The 23,058-nt window shown below is 42.6% G+C and overlaps 2 protein-coding genes across 6 annotated transcripts; one reads left to right on the top strand and one right to left on the bottom strand.

Moving 5' to 3' along the window:
- Positions 1-1,924: 1,924 nt before the first annotated feature.
- On the bottom strand, positions 1,925-15,571 carry myca (MYC proto-oncogene, bHLH transcription factor a). 4 transcript variants are annotated; one of them, XM_061757653.1, is made up of 5 exons: positions 15,435-15,571; positions 8,672-8,764; positions 4,719-5,504; positions 2,997-3,263; positions 1,925-2,681 (listed from the first exon to the last, which is right to left on the bottom strand). In XM_061757653.1, exons 3-5 carry the CDS (start codon positions 5,464-5,466, stop codon positions 2,323-2,325), a joined length of 1,374 nt encoding a protein of 457 aa, XP_061613637.1. In that variant the 5' UTR covers positions 5,467-5,504; positions 8,672-8,764; positions 15,435-15,571; the 3' UTR covers positions 1,925-2,322. The 4 variants fall into 4 exon arrangements, with proteins under 4 accessions (XP_061613637.1, XP_061613635.1, XP_061613636.1 ...); XM_061757651.1 differs by lacking the exon at positions 15,435-15,571 and adding an exon at positions 10,948-11,538; XM_061757652.1 differs by lacking the exon at positions 15,435-15,571 and adding an exon at positions 9,544-9,698.
- ankha (ANKH inorganic pyrophosphate transport regulator a) lies at positions 12,234-22,214 on the top strand. 2 transcript variants are annotated; one of them, XM_061757649.1, is made up of 13 exons: positions 12,234-12,650; positions 13,319-13,535; positions 13,654-13,772; positions 14,514-14,597; positions 15,467-15,637; positions 15,703-15,837; positions 17,111-17,203; positions 17,273-17,365; positions 19,483-19,612; positions 20,375-20,498; positions 20,573-20,672; positions 21,533-21,666; positions 21,740-22,214. In XM_061757649.1, exons 1-13 carry the CDS (start codon positions 12,555-12,557, stop codon positions 21,846-21,848), a joined length of 1,605 nt encoding a protein of 534 aa, XP_061613633.1. In that variant the 5' UTR covers positions 12,234-12,554; the 3' UTR covers positions 21,849-22,214. The 2 variants fall into 2 exon arrangements, with proteins under 2 accessions (XP_061613633.1, XP_061613631.1); XM_061757647.1 differs by having other exon boundaries at positions 12,237-12,650; positions 21,533-22,214.
- The last annotated feature ends 844 nt before the right edge of the window (positions 22,215-23,058 follow it).

Here is a 23,058-nt window from a genome sequence, read left to right as displayed (position 1 = left end):
CCAGCGTAGACATGTCAGTCATGAGTGGATCCACCCAAAAACAACAACAACAATAACAACAACAAAAAACTCAAGAACCAATCAATACCTGTAAAGACACGAAAGCTGTCATTTTGCTTTGAAGTGGCCATTTTAGGCTCATTTGGGCTTTAATGTGATTCCCACCCTTCGTACAAAGTGGGCTTTTTGTGCTTAAATGACATGTTGTGGTCAATTAAGAGCCAACCCATTAAGTATTTAGTCACTCACAACAACACATTAAAAACACAACATAAACCATTTTTTGTCCTTATGAACCATTTGTGCTTAAATAACAAAAGCGCTTTCAAGTGGCACATTTACGTGTATTAAGTGACACCAAACCGGCCCATTAAAACACAAATACAAGGCTCCGTGGACTCACACGGTCGCAAACGAACACAACAGAAGGACATTTTAGACGAATTGAAGTCAAAATATCAACAACAGAACCAGGAAATCAACTTTATATGCGACACGTGACAAAAACACAAAACAATGCGTCCTTTAAACGTCAAATTACTGCGCCCAAGATGAAATGAAAGCTTTAAAGCAACTCTTACCGTCGCCTTGTGTGAACAAAGACACTCCCCCAAAAATGAAAACTAGTCCTTTTTTGTTTGTTTAGTCGTCAAAAACTCTCGACGTGACTTCCACGTGCGCTCGTGCGTCCACGCAGCAGCTCACACTCCGAGAGGGCGGGGCACTACGCGTGACGTCACTGACACGTACGCGCACGCGCACGCGCACGAGCATCCCAGCTACCTCCCGAGAATAATAACTTTGCAAGCCACTGGACAATTTCAGGACAGAGACTCTGTCATACAATCATTCTGCTTTTGCACAGATAATAATGTGGTAAGTATGAAATTTGTGCATTATTGTGTGGTTGGTGCCCATATGTGTTTTATATACAGATCAGTGGTTTAAAAGGCCAATTAATGTAAAACTTTGAATTAAAATAAAACTTGGTGACATAATCATGTTTGTTTATCATGTGTCCAAATTCCGGTTCCTGCTACTTTCCCATTCAAACAAGTCAAGTGGGCGTGTCTAACATTATCATAACACGTGTCTTAGCACGTAGAATAGCATAAAAAAGTTAAAAATAAAACGTGCATTGCCATTTGTATCCCCAAATAAAACACTATGAATCATAGGGATACATTTCAGATATGCTTTTTTTCTATTGGACGAAAGGGCAGTTACGGTGGAGCCCCGTGTAAACGCTACCTAGCGACAAGTAACTAAAGAAGGATGTGACAAGGTAATATAAGATGAGCTATTTTGTTTATCGGCGTTAGTAGTTTAAATAAAAATGAAAACAACTTTGAGATATGTTGGGTTAACGTTCATTGAATGATGGGGCAGTTATTATTGAGCCCTGTGTGAACTCTGCCTGGCAACAAGTGAAAAAGCAAGATAAGCAATTTTGCTTTTCTACAAAAACAATTTGAGATACTTTTTTTGAATCTGCCATTACTTGGCCATACTGTGTCAAAACACATCAAAGTCAGATGCACTTTGACAATAAATGACCTTTAACAGGGGAAAGAAAGTGAATGAATTTGATGTTTAAACACTTTGACTTTATCCTCAGTAACTCCCATACTTGATCTTTTACTGAATCTTGTAATTGGCAGTGTCCACACCCCTTGTAGCCTCAAATGGACTCAGGAATCACTGACTAAAAACACAAATACAGAAATCACCACAGAGACATGGTTGTTGCACTCTACTCGGCGAAATTAAACGTGCGTGTTTATTTTGAAAGTGTTGTAGGAGCTACTTGAAGCCAAAACATGAGGCTATTTTATCCATGTTTCATACTGGATGACTTATGAATATATGTTCTCTGTATTCCCATGATTTGAAAGTAGATGCGTTATAAGAAAACAGGCAGAAATCAGAGAAGAAACATTGTTTTTATATTTCAAAAGGGGAATCTAGGAACATAATGAAAAAAAAAAAAAAAAGAAAACACTGGGTCTGAACATCCAGACAATTGAGATCCAAAAATACATTTTCTTAGGAAATATTAATTATATACAAAAACATAAAAATTTATATTTTAACTTGGGCCCCTGCTGTGAAACTGTAGGGCCCGATTTTTTAATATTTTCTTAATAAAAATAAACTAAATATTTTAACCCACCCATAACTTCAATTGAGGCAGTTTTAACATTGAAATCAAACGAGATTCCAAACAGCATTTCCCCCCTCCGCATTTGCATGCAAATAACTGTACAACCCTCGTAAAAAAACAACAACAAAAATCAGCACAAACGGACAAAGATGCGAGCTTTAAAGGCGCTCGTCGTGCAGCATGGAGAGTTTGTGCTTGAGGAGCTGCCCTCGCCGCCTCAGCTGCTCCTTGAGCGACAGCAGGCGGCGCTCGTCGGCCTGCATGCCGCGGATGCACTCGGCCGCCTTCTTCAGGATCACCACCTTGGCCGCCTTCTCGTTGTTGGCCACCTCAGGGATCTCGTCGCGCAGCGCGAAGAAGCTCAGCTTGAGCTCGTTGCGACGCTGCCGCTCCAGCACGTTGTGAGTCCGACGCTTGTCGTGGTCCTCCGTGTCCGAGGGGTTGGAGCGCGGGCTGGAGCACTTGCGGTTGCTGCTGATCTGCTTCAGGACGCGGCTCTGGCTCGCACCTCCGCCGACTGCGGGGCCAAAACAGGAGGATAATATCCAGTCAGTTTCCGTGGAAGAAAACATGGAAAGAAAGGTCAGGTGAATGATGGGAAATGGATGGATGGGAAATGAGAAAAGATTAATGCATGGACGGATAAAGGAGAAGTGATGAAAGGGAAATGGATGGAAAGGAAATGGAAGGGTACAAGAAGGGGTGAGTGATAAGATGTGGAATTTGGGAAATATTCCAAATTGCTCATGGGAAATGAGTGTCATTTAAGGGCAAGGTGTCAACCTCATGGCGAAATATGAAAAGTTTCCAAATTCCACGCCATCCGCCCTACCTCCAGCGCCCTCCATCTTGAGCCTCTTGACCACCGGCTGCCGGTCGTGCCTGGCGGGCGGGTGCGCGGCGTAGTTGTGTTGGTGGGTGGAGACGTGGCAGCGTTTGAGCACCAGAGGGCCGGGATGCCGCCGGTCGGCCGAGCCGGGGGAGTTGCAGCGCTTCGCCCCCTGCCGCTTCTCCACCGTCACCACGTCGATCTCCTCCTCGTCCTCTGCCTCTTCTTCGTCATCATCATCATCATCCCTAACCTCCTCATCATCATCTTCTGCAGCAACATCAAAAAAATAAAACGAAACATCATGCTTAGCAGTTAAAGCGCCCTTGAGCAAGGCACTAAACATCCCTGACATCTCTCCTGAATAATATATATATTTTTGGGAAAAAAATAAAAATAAATAAATTTTATATATATGTGTGTGTGTGTGTTTTAAAAAGGTGTATAGATTGAATTAATAAAAAATATATTAAACTTTTGAAAACAAAATATGAACAAAAATACATAAAAATTAAACATAACATCAGAATCATGATCAAAAATATATGTTTCTAAGTTGACGAATACATTTACACCAAAATATATTAAAAGTATTTTAAAAATCATGAAACATTAAATTTTATATATGTATATGGATATATATTTTATATATGGATATATTTTTTAAAACTAAATATAAATTTATGAATATATATATATATATATATATATATATATATATATATAGAACAAAACCTAAAATAATTTTAAAATCATAAATACATAAATGAATGTATGAATATATATACCAAATTATTTTAAAAATACATTAAAAAAATACAAATTCATTTCAACTAAATATATTAAATATATACATTTAAATAATAAACAAAAATGTAAAATATTTGTAATCAGGGTTTCCCAAACCTTTTTTGTGCATTTCCACCTCAGAACGAGAAACTTCTAGAGGACCACTTTTACTCCTTTCACATTGTCCTGGTGTCAGTGTATGTTCAGAGCTAGGGCCAAAGTCCTTGTTTTTTTTAAAAGTTCATCTTTGTCACACACACACACACACACACACACACACACACACACACACCACTCGTACCCCTTCCCCCACTAAGATGGTACTAGTAGTGGTTCAGATCTTCAGTCAGAGTTAGTGCCAGTTCTTCAAGTGTCTGCTTTTTCTGTTTGAAAAGTACAAAGAAGTGGTGGCTCTAACTCATGGTGAGAGGGGGCATGTGTGAAATATTGTCAATGTAGTTCCGGAGATACTTGAAAGAAGACCACTGCTGTGGGTGGCAGTACTATGGAGAGATCCAGGAATATTTGGGGCGGGGTCCGGATATCCAATGACATATCCCTTTTAGTTCCTGGAACAATCAGTACATACTAAGAACTACATGAAGTCCCTGGAACTTGAGGTGGAAATGTGCCATTCCCCCCCCCCCAACTCAAGACCCAAATTTGCCTCTTACCCATGATCCAAATTTGGGTAACAGTATAAAGCATGCATGTTGGTAACAAACACTGTACATCATAAAGTAATGCTTTACACACAAAACTGAGAATTGATGACAAAATTGCATCACAATTGATCATCAGTAAGACTAAATAAAGTAGGTGCAGAATGCTCAGACAACCCAAAGGAAATGGGCCCACGCCCCTCAGTTTGGGAACCTCTGTGTAAACATGTCATATTCATGATAATATTGATGAGGATGATTATTTCCTTACTACCTGAGTCGCTGCTACTGCTGCTCCCACTGTTGGGTGGCGTGTCCAGCCCCAAGTCCTGACGGGGGGGCGCGCCTTGCTTGGGGGTCTCGGTCATCGGGTAGGGGAAGACCACCGATGGGTCGATGCACTCGGACGCCGACGTGTTGAGGTCCTGCAGGTAGCTGCTGTTCAGCCTCCAAGCGGCCGCGCCGGCGGGCTCCGCCGGGCCGGCGTCAGAGGGGGCAGAAGTCGGGGAAGCATCCGCCGAGGGGGCGGCGGTTGCGGGGCTGGTGGCAGCGGCGGTGGAGGTGGAGGAGGAGGAGGAGGAGGAGGAGGAGTTGGAGGAGTCCCTCCGGGCGGCGTGCAGCGAGGCGAGCTGCTCGGACACCACCTTCTTGAGCTTGGCTGCGGCCGAGAAGCCGCTCCACATGCAGTCCTGGATGATGATGGACTTGAGGAAGGTCTGCGAGTAGTCGGCGTCGCAGATGATGCTCTGGTTGACGGCGTCGTCGCCCAGGAACTCGCTCACCATCTCCAGCTGGTCAGCGGTGGAGGGGTATGGCAAGCCTGAGAGCGACGGCCGCCGACTGGGCGACAGCGGCGGCGTGGGAAGAAGCTCGAACTTCTTCCAGATGTCCTCGCTGGGCGCCGGGGGCTGGGGCTGCTGTGGGTAGAAGTCCTCCTCCGAGTGGTCGTAGTAGAAGTACGGCTGTAGGGAGTCGTAGTCGTAGTCGTAATTCCGGCTCGCCAGAGCGGAGCTGAGCGGCATCGTGGCGGGGCGCCGAGCTCTCCTTCGTGGGGGGAAAGCTACGCGGCGGACAAGATGCAGTTTAGTTCAAATAGCTTAAAAATAAAGGATAAAAACACATGAACACGAGCAGCAGGTGTCGAGTTAAAACTTCCAGTCTTACCTGTGTTGCTTTAATGTAGTCCGGAAAAATATATGGTAAAAATTAATCCTCCGGCGTCCTCCGTGGACATTAAATCCTTGTGCCCGGATGACGACGCATGTGTGGCGGCGGCGTAGCAGCGAACGAGCCGGCCGTACCGAGCGCCGATAGGTCCGGATAACATGCGAGACTTTGAGAATCACAGCTGAGCCCGCGGCACCAAGGCATATATACGGCCGCGTCACTCACCGCCTCCTCCGCCTGGCCACCCACCCCACCTACTCCCCCCAACAAAGAACTTCAAATTGACAAATCGATGTTAAAGTCACTCTAACATCCACCTAAAGGTAACGTTCAACACCAATTACGTCGTAAAAAGCAAGTTTTGCAAGATTGTTAGGGGTACTATCTTACGTGTAAGTGCGTCAAGTCACAGCAGAATAAATGGGCGTGGCCATAGTAAAGTGGCGGCTCCATTCACTGTAGGCATGTAATCTAAGTCATCCTCATGTAGTGTGAAAAGTGATCTAATTCGATTCATATTACAGGCACACTCGCTAATATTAACCACGGGTGTTTTATTAAATCACCGTACGTCGTTTCTGCACTAAAATAAGACACACTGCGGCTTTAAAACCGAGCATTCACTGCCGAGCAGGTGCATGCACACGTACGTATATATACACACACATGCGTACATATACACACGCGACAAAATGTCGGTGCACAAAAAAAAAAAGAAGCATTACCTGGTAAAACACGTCAATGTGGCTGCACTAATGGCAGATTGTCGCTAATTAACCACAGAGGGTGAAGCATTTTCAAGCAAACCAGTCGTGCAAAGTGTCGCAGTTTTGGAAGGCGACGAGTTGTTTCTTCAAAGCCGCAACGGGAAGGAGATTTGGCGGGCTTGGGACGCCCCCTAGAGGCGTGACAGTCACTACTGTGTATTAGTTAGTTAGTATACACAGTGGGACAAATCTAGATGTCATTTGATTATATTTATACTTATTTATTTTTATTATATTATGTTACGTTAAATAAAGAAGGTTTAACGTCATGAATTCGAACCAGGGGTTTAAAATACGGTTTCAAGACTGTGTGGAGACCCCAAAAATGGCAACCTACTATCAATCTACCCTTAATTTTATACTCAGTTTCCTCCTTACAATCCTTGTTTCCTTCCTTCCTTCCTTCCTTCCATATCGTCCTTGTTACCTTTCCTCTTTCCTTCCATACATCATGGTTTCTTTAATTCCTACTTCCCTTCTTTCCCAATATTAAAGAACAGTTTTTTTTTTAAATATGTACGTCTGTAAACAATAAACTTTTATGTGCAATAATCCAATCGTTTAAGTCCAGCCCCCCCCCCCCCCCCCCCCCCCAATATTTAAGCAGTGCTGATGTTCAAACTGTGCAGAATGTTGCAGTGGCTTACAATAATATTATTATTATTATTATTTTTTTTTTTAGGAATAAAACGTTACCTTCCAAGACTCAAACCTTTGCTTATCACGAGCAAACGTGAACAAAAACAACAATTCGACGCACGCTGAGCTCCACGCACAATAATAACGAATCCACAAATTACGAATAGGCCGCCACAGTGCCTGGACGTGACTCAGCGCGACATGTCGGACAAAGCAGAAAGATAATCGATAGATGTTCCGCTGAGTTGCAAAGAGCCAGCAACCATCGATGAGCGCTCCCGGAGCTAATCGTGTTATTAATTATTGACGCCAGCTAATTGTGCTGCGTGGCGTTTACAGTTGAAGGATACAGTTACTTTTATCAATCGCATTCTTCACTGCACGGGTGTGGTTATCTCGCTACTTTGGAATGCTGATAAACCTGACTGTGCTTTTGTTTTATCCCCCCACCCCAGAAAAAAAACATGTCAACCTCCAAAGTCCAGTTTTATTATTAGGGGTAAGGTGTTTATTTTTTTCAGGTTTAAGGAAGCCAAATTTGAGACTTTTTCAGACCTTTCTGATTAAATTTTAGCCCTGGCATCCACGAATATAAACCTGATTTAAGATTAGATTACAATATTTCAAGTCACTAAGCAATATTGGATACAAAATAAGTATTTTAAAGGTAGACTTAAGGTTTAAGCGTCTTTGTTCAGCATATTTCAGGCTTTCATTTTGGAAAATCAAATTCTGCACCTATACGAATCTACTTTATTGTAATATATATATTTTTTATTTGAAAATTAAAACATAAAATTTTAGACCGCTCATCCAATAATATGAGCTGAATCTACTCTGATATGACAATATTTTAAGTCATGATGCGATAATAAATACAAGTACGGCTTTAAGGCTTTCATTTTGGAAAATCCAATTTAGCATTAACACAAATGTCTTTTTTTCTGATTTGTCAACAACGTTAAGTAAATCATGATGATTAAAATATGCAAAACAAAAAAAAAACCAAATGCACATTGTACTACGGCCACCAACATTCGCTTACGTGTAATTGAATGCAAATGTATTGAATTTAAAAGGTAAATGCAACTTAACTGTACTTAAATGCTCTTAATATAACTTGCAGCTTGCCTTGTTCAGCTGCATTACAACAGGTGGCTTGAATCCACTTTACTCAACTGTAGCGTACCAGGCATTTATTGGGGGTGAGGTGTTTATATTTCAGGTTTAAGGAAGCCAAATGGGAGATTTTTTAAAAAAAATGTAAAACTTAAAACAAATAATTACATTTTAATTTAAGACTTCTTCTTATCCCTATGTGCAAATGACTCCCGGATACTCAGTTATTTATTGCATAAATCAATTTTATTTTAACTTTAAATACTTATTTTTGGGCCTCGTTTGTTGTCAAGTAACTCATGATAATTAAAATAATATATTGTAAAAACTAATTTTGTCAGTTCTCGGTATTAGATGCAGATTGTCCAGTTTAAAGGGGTTAAAATTGATTATAAGTCAGCTTTACAGATGCCATCTCCGGCGATGTGTATTGTGGTTAAGACAGTCACACTGTGTCATTATAGCAACTATGTATTTTTTTTTCTTCCTGGAGGGGAAAACAGGATATTTGAGGTAAATCGGTTAATGTAAGCACCTGAGAGAGATTAAGCGAGGGATTGTGCGTTGTTTTGCTGAGGAGTCATCATCATTTGGGATTTTTTTTGGTTAGATGATCAACACCAGAAACCTGCAAGAGACAACATGAAGGGTTAAGTAAGTGTGCCTCAAGTCGCCACTAGATGTCAGCTTTTGTCACCTTAAACCACTCAACTATCATAAGTTGTTTAACATTCAAAAAGATATAATTTTGGGAAAATGCGTTTTCCACTCAACAGGCAACATTGTCAATAAAAAACGTTTTTTTCTAGGGAAAAAGACTTAAAATTTTTTTTTCAAGAACAAGTCCAACTTTGAGGATTGTACTTTGCAAGAAAGTCGTTATATTACAAAAAAAAGTTCTTTTTTTTCCCGGAAGGGAAAAAGTAGTACTTTCCCCAAAACAAATGTTATTTTTCTCAAGGAAAACAATCAAACTTTTAAAGAAAAAAAATCATACTTTAAGGATTTCTTAAAAGGAAAACTTGAAAAATATATATTTTTTTTCCAAGTGAAACTTTTTTTTAGAGATACATTTTCAAGGCAAAAAAAAGTGATCAAAAGTCCCAATATTACAACATTGAAGTGAAAATCTGAAGAGAAACATTTAAAATATATAATAAAACTGAGAAAAAAAAGATGCAAATATCATAGTGAAATCAGTGTTTGTAATATGTTGCCATGTAGCTAAATAAAGCCAGCAAAATATTACAAACAGCTTCCTATATGACACAGTCTATGTGACAATCGAAAGTGAGCATTATAATCATTCTTAACTCTTCATTAAGCGCGTGCAAATGTCCCTAATATTGCGCGCGGTATTTGCTCACTGTTTTGACACAACCGTGATTTGGAGAGTCGTGGAATCACCTTGAAACACAAAAGAAGTTCTGTGCGCGTTTACTTGAAATCTTTCCACAACTCGTGCGCGCGCGTGAGCGCTGAGCGCACATCTGACTCCACTCCACTTTTCTTAAGGGCTGCTATAAAGGAACGCGAAGGCACGTCTGCTCGTAAAAGTCAAAATGACTGCGGCGGTGCCCTCAGGCTGCAGTCACAGGCAAAAACAACTTCCCCCCCCCCCCCCCCCCCCCTCCCAAAGGGTTGGAAGAACATTTTGTTTACACATACCTAGCTCACACGTGCACTTTTAACAAGCCACGTTGTTACATATCGTGTGTGTGTGTGTGTGTGTGAGACACATGGGAAGGCTTAGCATATTTTCATCATCATATGCCATGTTAAATTCTAAGCATATAATATTGTTTTTTTTTTTTTTCTGGGCGACGTCCGCTCGCCGGGCAGAAGTCAAGGTTGTTGCTTACATAATGGGGACTATTTGGCAAAAAAAAAAAAAAAAAAGTTTTTTTGGGTTAAGTAAGCACTTATTTTGGTCAGACCTTTGTCCACTTTGCAATTTAGTGCACAGCCGGGATCAAAAGACGTATTGTTCTCGAAACGACCTTAACATAACTTTTTTTTTTTTTTTTTTAAACATTGCTTTTTTTTTTTTTTTTTTTTTTGCTTTTGCTTGCATTGTCGTGTAAAACAGGGACATATGGCAGAGTGGGTTACAATAATATCCCAATGCAGCAGATTATGAGATAATATACACTACCTTGGGTTCATCGGATCACAACACATTTTCACAGCACGTTTGGAAGATTTCAAATTTTGCAAAGTTTGGAGACCAAAACTCCAAAACACATTTTCACAAAAAAAATTAAAAAAAATAATAATAATTTCCTAAAAAAAATTAATAATAATCATATTTTCTCGGAGGAATAAGGTCAGACTTTAAGGGGAAAAAATACATTTGACCCCAAAGAAACATAACCGTTTTTTGTTTTTTTTCTCCAGAAAACATTGAAAGAAAACCTTAAACCAACTAAAACTTTTTATTTTAGAGAAATCATGTTTTTCAAGGCAAGATGCAAAAATTAAAAATTTAATTTTCCAACTAACAGTTTTTCTTTTACCAAGGGAAAAAGTTGTATTTTCCAATAAAATAACTGCATCTTTTTTCATGGAAAGAAGTCATTTATGCAGAGAAAAAATTACTTTCTCCAAGTGCTAAAAATGTCAGGGAGAAGGTGCAAAGTCGATATTCAAACTCAGAACTTATCAAGTGAGGCAGACATGCAAACCACTACTGCTTTGATGCTAATGAAATTTTGACCGGCATTTCATTTAAACTGGCAAATATTTAAGATATGAGCTTCGTCACGAAAAAAATAAACTCATAAGTCAAGGTAAGGTAGCACTTATACTTACGTCAGATAGCAAAATCCAGTATCAATATCGGAGACAGTATCATGAATGATATCGATGTGCCATCGCGATACGGTACCGATATTTCTTCCCAGCCCTGTATTGGCTCAACGTGACGCTTCTAAATCTGTCCACCAGGGGTCAGCATTTTCTGCTCTTTTGCAATGTTAAATTTGAATCCGGTGTAATTTAGCAACACAAACGCTGCTACAGTGGGTTTCCCACGCAAAATAATACAACACTGCTTGCAGGGAAGTTCAAGTGTACATGCAAAGTCAACGTACTTGTGACGTCCCCACCAGTCCAGTCTGCATATGTTTGAAATAAATGTACACTAGTAACGTGTAGTTGTCCTACGAGTGTGCCAAAGTTGTACTCCTAGTAAAGGACAAAGAGCGTAGATATCGATCTTAAGGCCCATGTACTAGTAAGGCAATTCTGCGCACTAATAGAACGACTGTGTCCTACTAGTAATGTTTCTTTTTTTCCACGCTACTGTATGAATTGTCTGCAGAGTAGGAGGACAACTTTAGCATACTAGTTGGACAAATACATTTAACTAGTGAGGCAACACTATTCGTGGGCATATTGGTGTGACTAGTAGGGTCTAGGAGGCTACTAGTGCATGACATGCATACTAGTTGGGCCTAGTAGTGCAGCACAGCAGTTTACTAGTAAGGTTTAATCTACTAGTGCACCCTAGTCATTGTGTTAGTGTGCTGAACTGCCTTGCTAGTGAGAACAAAGAGCGTACTAGTAGGCTTTAAAGCTGTTTGAGCTTTTTTTTTTTTCAATATCCGTGATATTGCCAAAGTTGTCCTACTAGTGTGCAGCAATGTCATAGTAAAACTAATCAGCACACTAGTAGAGCGACTGTCTTCCTAGTAACATTTTTTGCACAACTAGTGCCACTTTTGACCTACTAATATGCAATTAAACCTTGCTAGTAAACTACTGCGCTGCACTAAAAACAGTATTAGGCCCAACTAGTAGGCATATGTCAAGCACTGGTAGCCTCCTGGACCCCACTAATAGCAGCATAAAGGCCACTCACTAGTAGCTTTGCCTTACTAGTAACATGTAGTTGTGTTACCGGTCTGCAGAGATGCCAAGCAGTAGTGTAAAAAGGTAACTAGTGAGCCAGTAACGCAATATGAGTGCGCCCAATACATGCCGCAACGGCTCTCCCTAGGCGTGCGTGTTTGCGCAAGTCGGTTGGAGGTCCAGGTCCCTCCTCGCTCGAATTGGGTGCAGTTGGATGTCACCTCCTCCTCCCTCTTCCTCCTCCCCCTCCCCCTCCCTCCCCGGGTGAGGATTCGCGAGGAGGAGGAAGATGCGCGCACTCAGAGCCTTCCGCCGACCTTCGCCTCTTTCTCTCGGTCTAACCGACGCGTTGTTGTGACGCCGCCGCCGGAGCGCCTCGTCGGCTGCCCGCCGCGGGTCTCCCAGGTGCTTCGCCCGCCTTCCAGCGGCTTCGACTCCCGCCCCCCCCCCGCCGCCGGGGCTCGCTGCTTTCAGCCACCGCTAGCCGCACCACCGGCAGAGCTCCTGCACCCCCGAGCGAGAGCGAGGCAGATGCCCGTCGCACTGCTGTCACCCCGGCTTCTACTATGGTGGAGTTCCCATCCCTGAGCCCTTACTGGCCGCTTCTTCGCTTCCTGGTGCCTCTGGCGATCACCAATGTTGCCATCGACCTCGGCGAGCAGGTAACGATCCCCCCCCTCCTCTACCCGCGTACCGCCGACTTCCTTCCTCCTCCTCCCCGCGGTGAGCTGCGGGAAGCAGGAAGCGGCTCGTTAGCATCGACGGCTAATGCTAACGATGGCTAGTTAACGCCAGAAAATGGCAGGCGACGTGCATAGGGCTATCCTAGCCACTCGGGACATACGTATGGACGCAGGCACCGTGTGGACTGTGGAGATGCTTCTTCAAACAGGTGGGGCAGAGCGGAGGGGCATTTTCTCATCTGCCCCTCCTTCCCGAGAAAGACACAAGAGATCAGGGAGTGAAGAAGAAGTACAGTGATGTAGAGATTAAGCTTATGTAATGCCTCTGTTTTTTCCTGGTATAAATAGCACAGCCGGTCGGGGCTTGTGCAAAAAAAAGGGAAAGGGCAGCTGGGAGTGAAGGTAGTCCAGAGTAGTGTCTCCTTATCTTTCTTGCAGGGTTCTCAAAGCTTTTGAGTCCTGGGGAGAAATTCGAAAAACAAATAGGACTATCTCCTCAAAAACAAACAAACAAAAAAAAAACCCTCCTCTTGTTCTAACCCCGTGTTCTATTTGCTGAAATACTCCACCAAAGCCCTGGATGATAGGAACAGTTGGATTAATTACAACGCTAGCTAACGTAACATCTGTTAATGCTCAACCTTCAGGCGCTCAACAGGGGCATCGCCACCGTCAAGGAGGACGCGGTGGAGATGCTGGCCAGCTACGGCTTGGCCTACTCGCTCATGAAATTCTTCACGGGCCCCATGAGCGACTTCAAGAACGTGGGCCTGGTGTTTGTCAACAGCAAGCGCGACCGCCGGAAGGCCGTGATGTGCATGGCGGCGGCGGGTGTCATCGCCTTCACGCTGCACATCTTGATAGGTGGCATACTCAAAAACATTAACCCCCCCCCGCCCCCCTTTTTTCTCCTGGCCCACTTCCTGTCACTGTGGCTGACGCCTGACTCACAGGCTCTTTTGTTTTTGTAAACACTGTGCAGCCTACACGGACCTGGGCTACTACATCATTAACAAGCTCCACCATGTGGACCAGTCTGTGGGCCACAAAACCCGCAAGGCCTTCCTCTACTTGGCCGCCTTCCCTCTATTGGACGCTATGGTGAGTCCCTGGTAGTGCTCAAAAGCAGTGCTTCTCAAACTGTACGGTACAGTACAAACAAGTACCACCTAAAAAATGTCTGAAAACATGTAGTTCTAAAAGATGAAACGCAAATCTATTGCGTTGAACTGTACTTGACAAATGTAGTGTATGGGGTAAGAAAAATGTCACTGTAACAAGGGCTGCAACTAACGGTTATTTTAATAATCGATTCATCTGGTGATTATTTTTCTCCATTAATCGGATCATTTTCTTAAAAATGTACATCCCATTATTGAAAACGGGACATTATTTCAAATTGACATTGCAGAAAATGCACAAACATAAATTATGATTCAGTTACTGGTTTGGTCAGTAACGTCAGAAAAGAGGTAAAAATGTTGATCGTTGTTTTCTAAAGTAAAAAGCCGATGTTAGCACGTCTTATTTTGACCAACCAATCAGCTTTCACAGAGGACAACAGAAATCTTAGAATATTTACTGTTGAGAGGCTGAAATTCAGATAAATTGGACAATTTTATGGTAAATAAGAGCTCTAAACAATTCATCGAGAATCAAAATAGTTTTTCAACTAATCGATGAATTTGATAATCAATTACTTGTTGATTAATCGATTATTTGTCGCACCTCTAACTGTAACATTATGCACAATTTGAACATTTATTCAGTGATTCTTTCGTGTCCCTCTAGAGGGAGCCAGAGTAGCACGTGTTCTAATATCTCCCATTCTTGTGTCACTAGGCGTGGATTCACGCCGGGATCCTCCTCAAGCACAAGTGCAGCGTCATTGTGGGCTCAGCCTCCATCTCGGATGTCGTGGCCCAGGTACGAAACCTCCCTTAAGACCACCTGAAATGCTTTCCGTATGAAGCAACGAGTTTTTATACAAAAAAAGAAATAAATTCAATGACAGTGTCGCATCTTGGTACCAAGGAACTATGTGAAGTGAAGGAGCTTCATTTAGTCAGACCATTGCCCTGTCTAATATAACAGGATTACTTTAGTGCCAGCCATCTTGTGGCATCTTGGTGCCAAGGACCTATGTTGAAGTGAGCGGTAGGAACTTCATAGTCATGCCTTCGTACTGTCCAATAGAAAATAAGTGCTTTGCTGCCATCTTGTGGCATCAATGGGCAATTCTCTGGAATGACTTTAGAGATTACTGATTGTGGGTCAGCCGGCACAGTGCGGGACTGGTTAGCACATCTGCCTCATAGTTCTGGGGACCGGGGTTCAATCCCCGGCCCCGCCTGTGTGGCACTCCGGTTTCCTTCCACATCCCCAAAACATGCGTGGTAGGTTGATTGAAGACTCTAAATTGCCCGTTGGTGTGAATGTGAGAGCGAATGGTTGTTTGTTTCTATGTGCCCTGCGATAGGCCGGGGACCGGTTCAGGGTGTACCCCGCCTCCCGCCCGAAGATAGCTGGGATGGGCTCCGGCAGCCCGTGACCCTAGTGAGGATAAGCGGTAAAGAAAATGGATGGATGGATGGATGATTGTGGGTCCGTTGCGACTATGAGGCGGCAATTTTGGAAGGATCTCTGTGAAAAGGGCTCCCCCTACAATTGTCACATGGTATTGACTGTGCCTCCTTTCCACCAAGCAGAACACTTTGGTCCAGTTTTGCTTTTTAGGTTACATACGACACGCGCGTATTTTACCTGTCCCCAAGCTGACGTGTGATCTGGTTCAGATCGTGTTCGTGGCCATCCTGCTGCACAGCAACCTGGAGTGCGTGGAGCCCCTCCTCATCCCCATCCTCTCCCTGTACATGGGGGCCCTGGTCCGCTTCAGCATCGTGGGCCTGGGCTACTACTGCAACATCCACGACACCATCCCGGACTCCAGCGGACTGGACGTCGGGGTAAGGCTCTAGGAGTTCCAGAAGAAGGAGGAGGAGTGGGTGAGTGACAGGTTTTTGTGTGGCAGGGTGACGCCACCATCAAGAAGATGCTGAGCTTCTGGTGGCCACTGGCGCTCATCTTGGCCACCCAGCGCATCAGCCGGCCCATTGTAAACCTCTTTGTGTCGAGGGACCTTAAGGGGACCACTAAGGCTACGGAGGTGCGTTCGCTTATTTTCTTTTTTGGGTCAAAATCTTATCTTTGAGCAGTATCTTCTAACCTAGTAAGGCTCGGCGTCCAACAAAACAAACAAACAAAAAAGAAAAAGTATTTTTTTAATTTTAAAGTAATTACATTTTTAAAAGTATACTTTGCTTAAGTTATCTGAAAAAGTAAAATAAAACAGAAAACAAAGGAAATCAAATTAAAAAAAAAAGTATTCATTGTGTTTCAGGTTCTGTAATTGTTCATCATTGACAGTGACTGCGCTATTTTTGTCCCTTTTGGAAGTTGAAAAAGCCTTTCTGGATTTCGATTCAGCTTTTTTTGGTGGTATTTCGGGTACATCTGAGTTCAAAGGCGTGTGCGGAGGTGACTCAAGTTTCTGCATGTAAACGCCAACACACCCCCTCCGGCGCTTTCTGGCGCGCGTGGGGCCAAAAGTGGGGCACAAAGCTGTTTTCCTGGAATGACCTGGAAATGAGCGACAACGCATTCCTACGTGGCCCAACCTTGTCTCTCTGTAGGCGTGTTTCACAATAACAGTGACAATAACTCACATCCTCTACACACCTGGTGTTACTGTTGTATCTGTCACACATCAGTTGTGGTTCAATGAACCACGCATGCGCGCTAATGACGGTACTGTACCGCGTTTTTGGAGATACGAGCCGTTATCCAGTCAATTTCTTGGCTTTGACCTGCTTTATCCTCTATGAAAAAAATGAAATGTATGACAGTCTCTTACGGAGTCACTTGCAGTAGTATTAGTAGTAGTCTTCTTTGTGTGTGTCGGCATGACTGTATTATGCTAGCCAAGGTGGGCACAACAGAAGGAGCAGCACAATTAATTGAATTGCAGCATTAAATGTAATTGTTATTACTCTGTTTTTATAAAGTACAGTATTACAGAGTGCTATTTTTCCTTATTAAAAAAACATTCAAATAGTTTTTGGGCTGGAATGGATTAATGGCATGTCCATCCATTTCACGGGGAAAGATGATTTGAGAAACAAGTGAGTTGAGTTACAAGCTGGGTCACCGAACAAATTAAACTCACATCTCAGGGCACCACTGTAATTGTTTGGAAAGTTTTACCCCTCCCACACGCTTTAGACACATTCCTACTTATTGAAACACTTTTTTTTGCCATGACTTGCGAGCAATGACTCGAGTTATGAAGTCAACCTTCAAACAACTGCTACTTTTAAGACACACGGAGGAGCAACACATACAAGCGCAGCATACAACATTACATTTTGTTGTCGTTCCAGGCGGTGGCCGTGCTCACGGCTACGTACCCGGTGGGTCATATGCCCTACGGCTGGTTAACCGAGCTGAGGGCCGTGTATCCCGCCTTTGACAAGGTACACTACACAGTACACACGATGCCTGGAGACATTTTGTGCTAATGTCTGCTCGTCACCCCTTGACAGAATAACCCCAGCAACAAACTGAACGCCGGCACTCCCGTCACCAAGTCTCATATTAAAAGGTTTACATTCTGCTGTCTGGCCCTCTCGCTCACGGTAAGATTCATTCATCTAACGGATCCTAATGTTTGGATATTTTCGGGGTTTTAGCTTCAATTTCACAGTTACTTTATGTAAGTAGCTAATTCATCCAGTGAGGGAAATGAAAGATGTTCATTTTGTGTCTGTAATATATGTTTTGTACTGCGGTCGTACCCCTCGTGTTAAATAGGGAACAAAAAGAGAAGTAGGTCATTAAGACTTCCTCAAAATTCAGATTTTACACCCACTACACCACAAACCGACATCCTTAAATACTAAAACATGGAAGTCATAGACGCAGACCTCCTCTGAAGCCCAACGATCCTAATTTGGATACAGCAACCAATTGAGCAACTCTTTCCGCAGAGAGACAATTGCCTTCAACACGACAGGGCGTGTGTGTGTCTGGTGTTAAACTTTACAGCCTGGTCCCGTCTTATCTCTATTCCCTGACACACTAGCGGCATTGAATCTCTGGTAGAACAGGTGGTGTTAAAAAAACAAACCAAAAAAACCCTCCAATTTCGTATTGCTACATTTCACACTAGCAGTCTGTGGGTTAGGCGGGTTGGGGACCCCTGGTTTAGAGGAACACCCAATATTTCCCAAAACAATGGATTCTAAATGCTTTTTTTTCCCAAGTTGCAAGGGTAGTCTGAAAAGTTGCTAAATCTCCCAACAAAAGTGCTGAATTGGCATCAACATTAACAGCTCAGACGCCGCAAGATCACGTTTGTTAACCGTAAACAAAACGGGACAACCCAACTCGATGTCTTCGGCTCGAACTGGACTGCATTCCTTCTACGGTGAAGAGTCACATGATCAGCCGGTGTCAGTGTTGTACTTTACCAGCACGTGAGCCCAAAAAAGTGCTGTGGCCAAAAGACGCTCTGGGCCGACCTGGCCAAACACGAGGCATCAAGGTCAACATGTCATCTGTCACGTCAAGCTTGTCCAGTAAAGCGGGCGCCGAATTGGTCACATGGCCTGCCCGGATGTACTTGTCCTCTGGCTGGAGGTGTCGGGTTGCACCCGGTAGAAAAAACAAAACAAAAAAACAAAAGCAAGCCAGGTGGAAAATAGTGAAATTTATCAAGGAGGTTATGTCTGTCTCAGCGCATAAAATATATCACTGAACACATTCCAAAAGCTGCTGGCAGGTGAAGAAAACAAGCGCACCCTTCAGAGCCATGACAACATCTCATCATGCTTAAGCCAGCTTTACAAGCTAACCGCACCAGGGAGAAAAACAGCCCCCTCCCCCAATATGCGGTATGGATGTGTGTTTCCTCATACCGTAACGTTCAGCAAAAATTAGAGGCATACTTTTATAAGCGCGGATGCCGCCAAGCACCCGCGGGTGTCTCCACTCTTCCGCATGGCCAAAATAATGGGACTGGAAGGGCAAGTTTGCGCACTGACATCACACTTTGCCCAGCTCACACCTCATGTTTTTCTCTCTTCATTTCTCCTTTGTTTGTTTCACGTAAATATATTACGGTAGCAAAAGTATTGGGACATTTGCCACCGACTTGGGGTGCAAAAGAATATACAGTGTTGCAGCTAGAACAGCTCGCACTCTTCAAAGTGTACATTTATGGTCATTTATTTTTGAGTTAAGGAAATAAAGAAAAACAAAAGCTCAACTACACGAACACTACTGGCTGGGAAGAGTAACTATGTGGGGAGATTTATTATTCAACAACCATCCATTTTTGTAATAAATTTGTTTTCTGTAATTATTTTAGGCTTTTAAAATAAATACATCTGAATGAAGATCCAGGGGTAACAACTACCAATGCATATTTATTATAAATTATTTTATCCTTTTTGTTTTCATTTTTTCTTAATTGCATTTAATTCAGATTTAGGGGCAACCAATCCTTGTTGGGTAAAACAAATGTAACAGTTCTAGTTCCAGCTCCCTATTATTAATGTTTATTTGTATATAAGCAGTACAGAAAATGGATTATTTATTCCGAAGGTTGTGTCCCAATACTTTGTTCCTCAGTGTTTACCACCTCAAAGGCCGGCTGTTGAGTTCAAAGCCTGCTGAGACAATGAAGTCATTCATCTGAATGCTTCACAAGCGCTCCCACCCTTTTGTTGTTTTTGTGTTTGTCTGTGTCCAGCTTTGCTTTGTGGTGTTCTGGAGCCCTCATGTCTCCGAGAAGATCTTGGTGGACGTCATCGGCGTGGACTACCCCTTTGCCATGCTCTGTGTGGTGCCCCTCCGCATTTTCTCCTTTTTCCCGCTTCCAGGTAAACCATTTACAGTGAACAGAAAATGTCAACACGCCCGTTCAAATGCCTGGTTTTGTGATATTAACAAATGAGGCCAAGATAAATCACTTGAAACATTTTCCACCATGAATGTGACCTATAACCTGCACAACTCAATTGAGGAAAAAAAGAGAAATATTTTAGAGAGGGGAAGATGAGGCTTCCCTTAGCCCAAATGTATCAAGAAGATTGGGGATTGTTGTCACGTCTGATTAACAGCCATTATTTCCCAGAAATCCCTGCAGCAGCCTCTTGGCAGCCCGCCTAACTAGTTTTCTTGTCTTTTCATTCATTTTGGAGCAACATCCTGTTCTTGGTAATGTTACTGTTGGGCCATGTGACTTCCTTCAACATGTCCCATAGTATATATTTCATGCCTTGGCAATTCTTTTGTACCCTTCTCCTGACCGATACCTTTGAACAATGGGAAGCCTCTGTGGACCATGGCTTGTGCTGAAAGATGTGACAACAAAAATATTCGAAAAAGCCTACTAGAACAGCTGCACTTTATTTGCGGTTCATCAGAGGCACTTTAAATGGTGGCAGGAGTGTGCAGACACGCAATTTTGTTCCTTGAGTTGTACAAGCTAAAGGTCAAATCAATAGTGGATTTTTCTCATTTACTTTTGCACAGAAAGCTGGCATTTGAACAGGGGTGTGTATAGACTTTTTATATCCACTGTATATAGTCCACCATATAAAAATCCTTATGTTGATTCTACTGTGTGTGTTTGTGTGTAGTGACAGTCCGTGCGCACCTGACCGGCTGGCTGATGACACTGAAGAAGACGTTCGTTTTGGCCCCCAGCTCGGTGCTGCGCATCATCGTCCTCATCACCAGCCTGGTGGTGCTGCCTTACATGGGGTAGGCACACGCAACAACGGGCGGCGCCGCCGGGTGCGTACTCTCTCTCCATGCTCATTGTCGGCGTGTCGCAGGGTTCACGGGGCCACGTTGGGGGTGGGCTCCCTCCTGGCTGGCTTCATTGGGGAGTCCACAATGGTCGCCATAGCGGCCTGCTATGTTTACCGACAACAGGTGAGCGCAGCTGCTCCGTCACATTAGCATCAGCGCCACTCAAAACACTGCCAGCGTTCATTTACACGCAACACAAATGACACCATCGTTAGGTTTGTTTTCATCTGTAATATCATTTGAAGGGCAGTGGTAGTATGCTCAGTGGATATAAAAAGTCTACACACCCCTGCCATTTTTTGTGATATATATAAAAAAAAAAATTAAAAAGGTAATTTCAAAACCGTTTCCACCATTAATGTGACCTCTAGCCTGTACAATTAAAATGAAGAAAACTACATCTTTTTGAGAGGGGAAGTAAAAATAAAGAACTGAGATAATGTGGTTGCATTGCACAAGTGTGCACACCCTTTTCTAACTGATCTGGTTGTGCTCAGATTCACACTCATTAAATGAGAGGGAACAGGGATGTGTAAACTTTTTACATCCACTGTAATTCATCCCTTTCATTTTGTTATATTTTGATCTAAAATTAAATATACATATTGTTTCAGGTCAAAACAAAACATTTTATACTCTATAAAAAATAAAATAAAAAATCAGCAATATATATATATTTATTTAAATATTTCTTTCTTGCTGATTGGATGGGCGAAAACCCTACCCCCTCATTATAATCTGCATTTGAACACTTAATACAGCCAAAATATAGAATAAAAAAATTTAAAAATACATTTCACTACGGTGAACATCTGTTGAAATTTGTACACTTTTCAAAGTATTTCTTCAGATTTTAGTCTCAAAAGTCAAAATATTTTGAAATAGTATACTTTCGTTTTGAAATCAAAATTCCACTTTCGATAGGTGACGCTAAATTGGGTCCCCCCTCCCCCCCCTAACATTCTTCCTCATGGTGTGTGCAGCGTCACACTGAGCTGTCCAACGAGCTGGTGGTAGAGGGCGAAGACTCGGCGCCCATGAGCGAGGTGTGCTCGCGCTCGCAGATGGACGCCATCGAGGAGCTCCGCGAAGACGACGACGACGAGGAAGGGCGGGAGTGAGCGAACAGGGATTCCCCCCCCCACCCCCCACCCTCCCTTCTTCCCGCAAGCCGTTACACCGCGGGAAAGACGAAGGATGAACGCGGAATTCTCCCGACGGTGCCCTCCCCATCACCATGACGACGCACACTGTAAACAAAGCCATCCGAGGGTTGATCCGATGAGTGTACATAGATAGCATCATCGCTTCCGTCGTGTTTACTGGTAAACAAGGGAAAAGAAAAAGGAGAACACGAGGGAGAAGGGAACATGCTTTAACATTGAGTGGAAATCTAGACATGTCGTGGGACTTTTTGCTGGGTTGTGCAATTGTGTTTTACATAAAAAAAAGTGGTGTACAGACGATTGTTTTCTAAAGTGTATATTTGATGGAGATGAGGGGTCAGGAATCCCTCATTATTAATATCATCATCATCATCATTACCATTACATGACGTTTTCACTTCCACGCAGTCTGACCTGCTTGTGTTTGGCCAATCTTCTTCATGTGCTGTATATAGTGTATAGACATTGTTATTTGGCAAATAAATTGCTTTATTATTAAGCTGCCGTCACCAGTCTTTTTTTGTTGCTTTTAGCTTGAGGTTCAGGGTTTCGAATCCGTTTTTACCATCTTCCGATAAACCGTGAACACATTTCACACAGTTAGTACTACCATTTCAGATGTTAATTACCTTAATACTCTATTTAGCACCTAAGAGTTGGCTTTTGCCATCTGGCGCACACTGCAATGGCAAACAAACTGAGGAAGAGGACGGCAATAACTGTAGACGAAAGACGAAGAAGTCAGCGAAGGACAAGATGACATATGGCAGAAGGCAGCCAAGGTGACAGCGATATTGTTTTATTGTAGTTAGTCTAATATTTATGTAGTTCTGATATTTTTTCCATGTTTTTTATTGTTGTGTATTTTTCATGTGTCTATTTTACCGTTTTAATTTTTTCTAATTTATGTAATATTTTTGCATTTTTCATTCACCATTTTTTGTCTATTTTCAAATATTGCCATTTTTTCAGTTTCATCTGATATCTATTTTTCAATATTTATCAAAATTCTTTGCATTTTTCATATTTTCTTTATTTTGTTCTTGTGTTTGTGTATATTTCAATGTTTCCTCTATTACATGAAATATTTTGCTTTTATGTTCTTTTATTTAGTTTTTCTAATATTTCTGCATTTTCCATCTACCTTTTTCCAATTCTTAATACTTAAGTTTGTTTGTTTTTTTCAATTTTTATATAATTTGATTTATTCATCTAATAAGTTGGATAAGTGTGTGTTAATTTTGTGACACTCCCTTACGCATTTCCTGTGACAATGACTATGATGGAAATATAACCTTTTCGTACCGTTACACCTGGCCTGCCGACCAATCCTCGGTCCTCAG

The sequence above is a fragment of the Phyllopteryx taeniolatus genome, chromosome 20 (genome assembly GCF_024500385.1).
Source record: "Phyllopteryx taeniolatus isolate TA_2022b chromosome 20, UOR_Ptae_1.2, whole genome shotgun sequence".
Lineage (NCBI taxonomy): Eukaryota > Metazoa > Chordata > Actinopteri > Syngnathiformes > Syngnathidae > Phyllopteryx > Phyllopteryx taeniolatus.
This window is presented reverse-complemented; position numbering and strand designations above follow the sequence as displayed.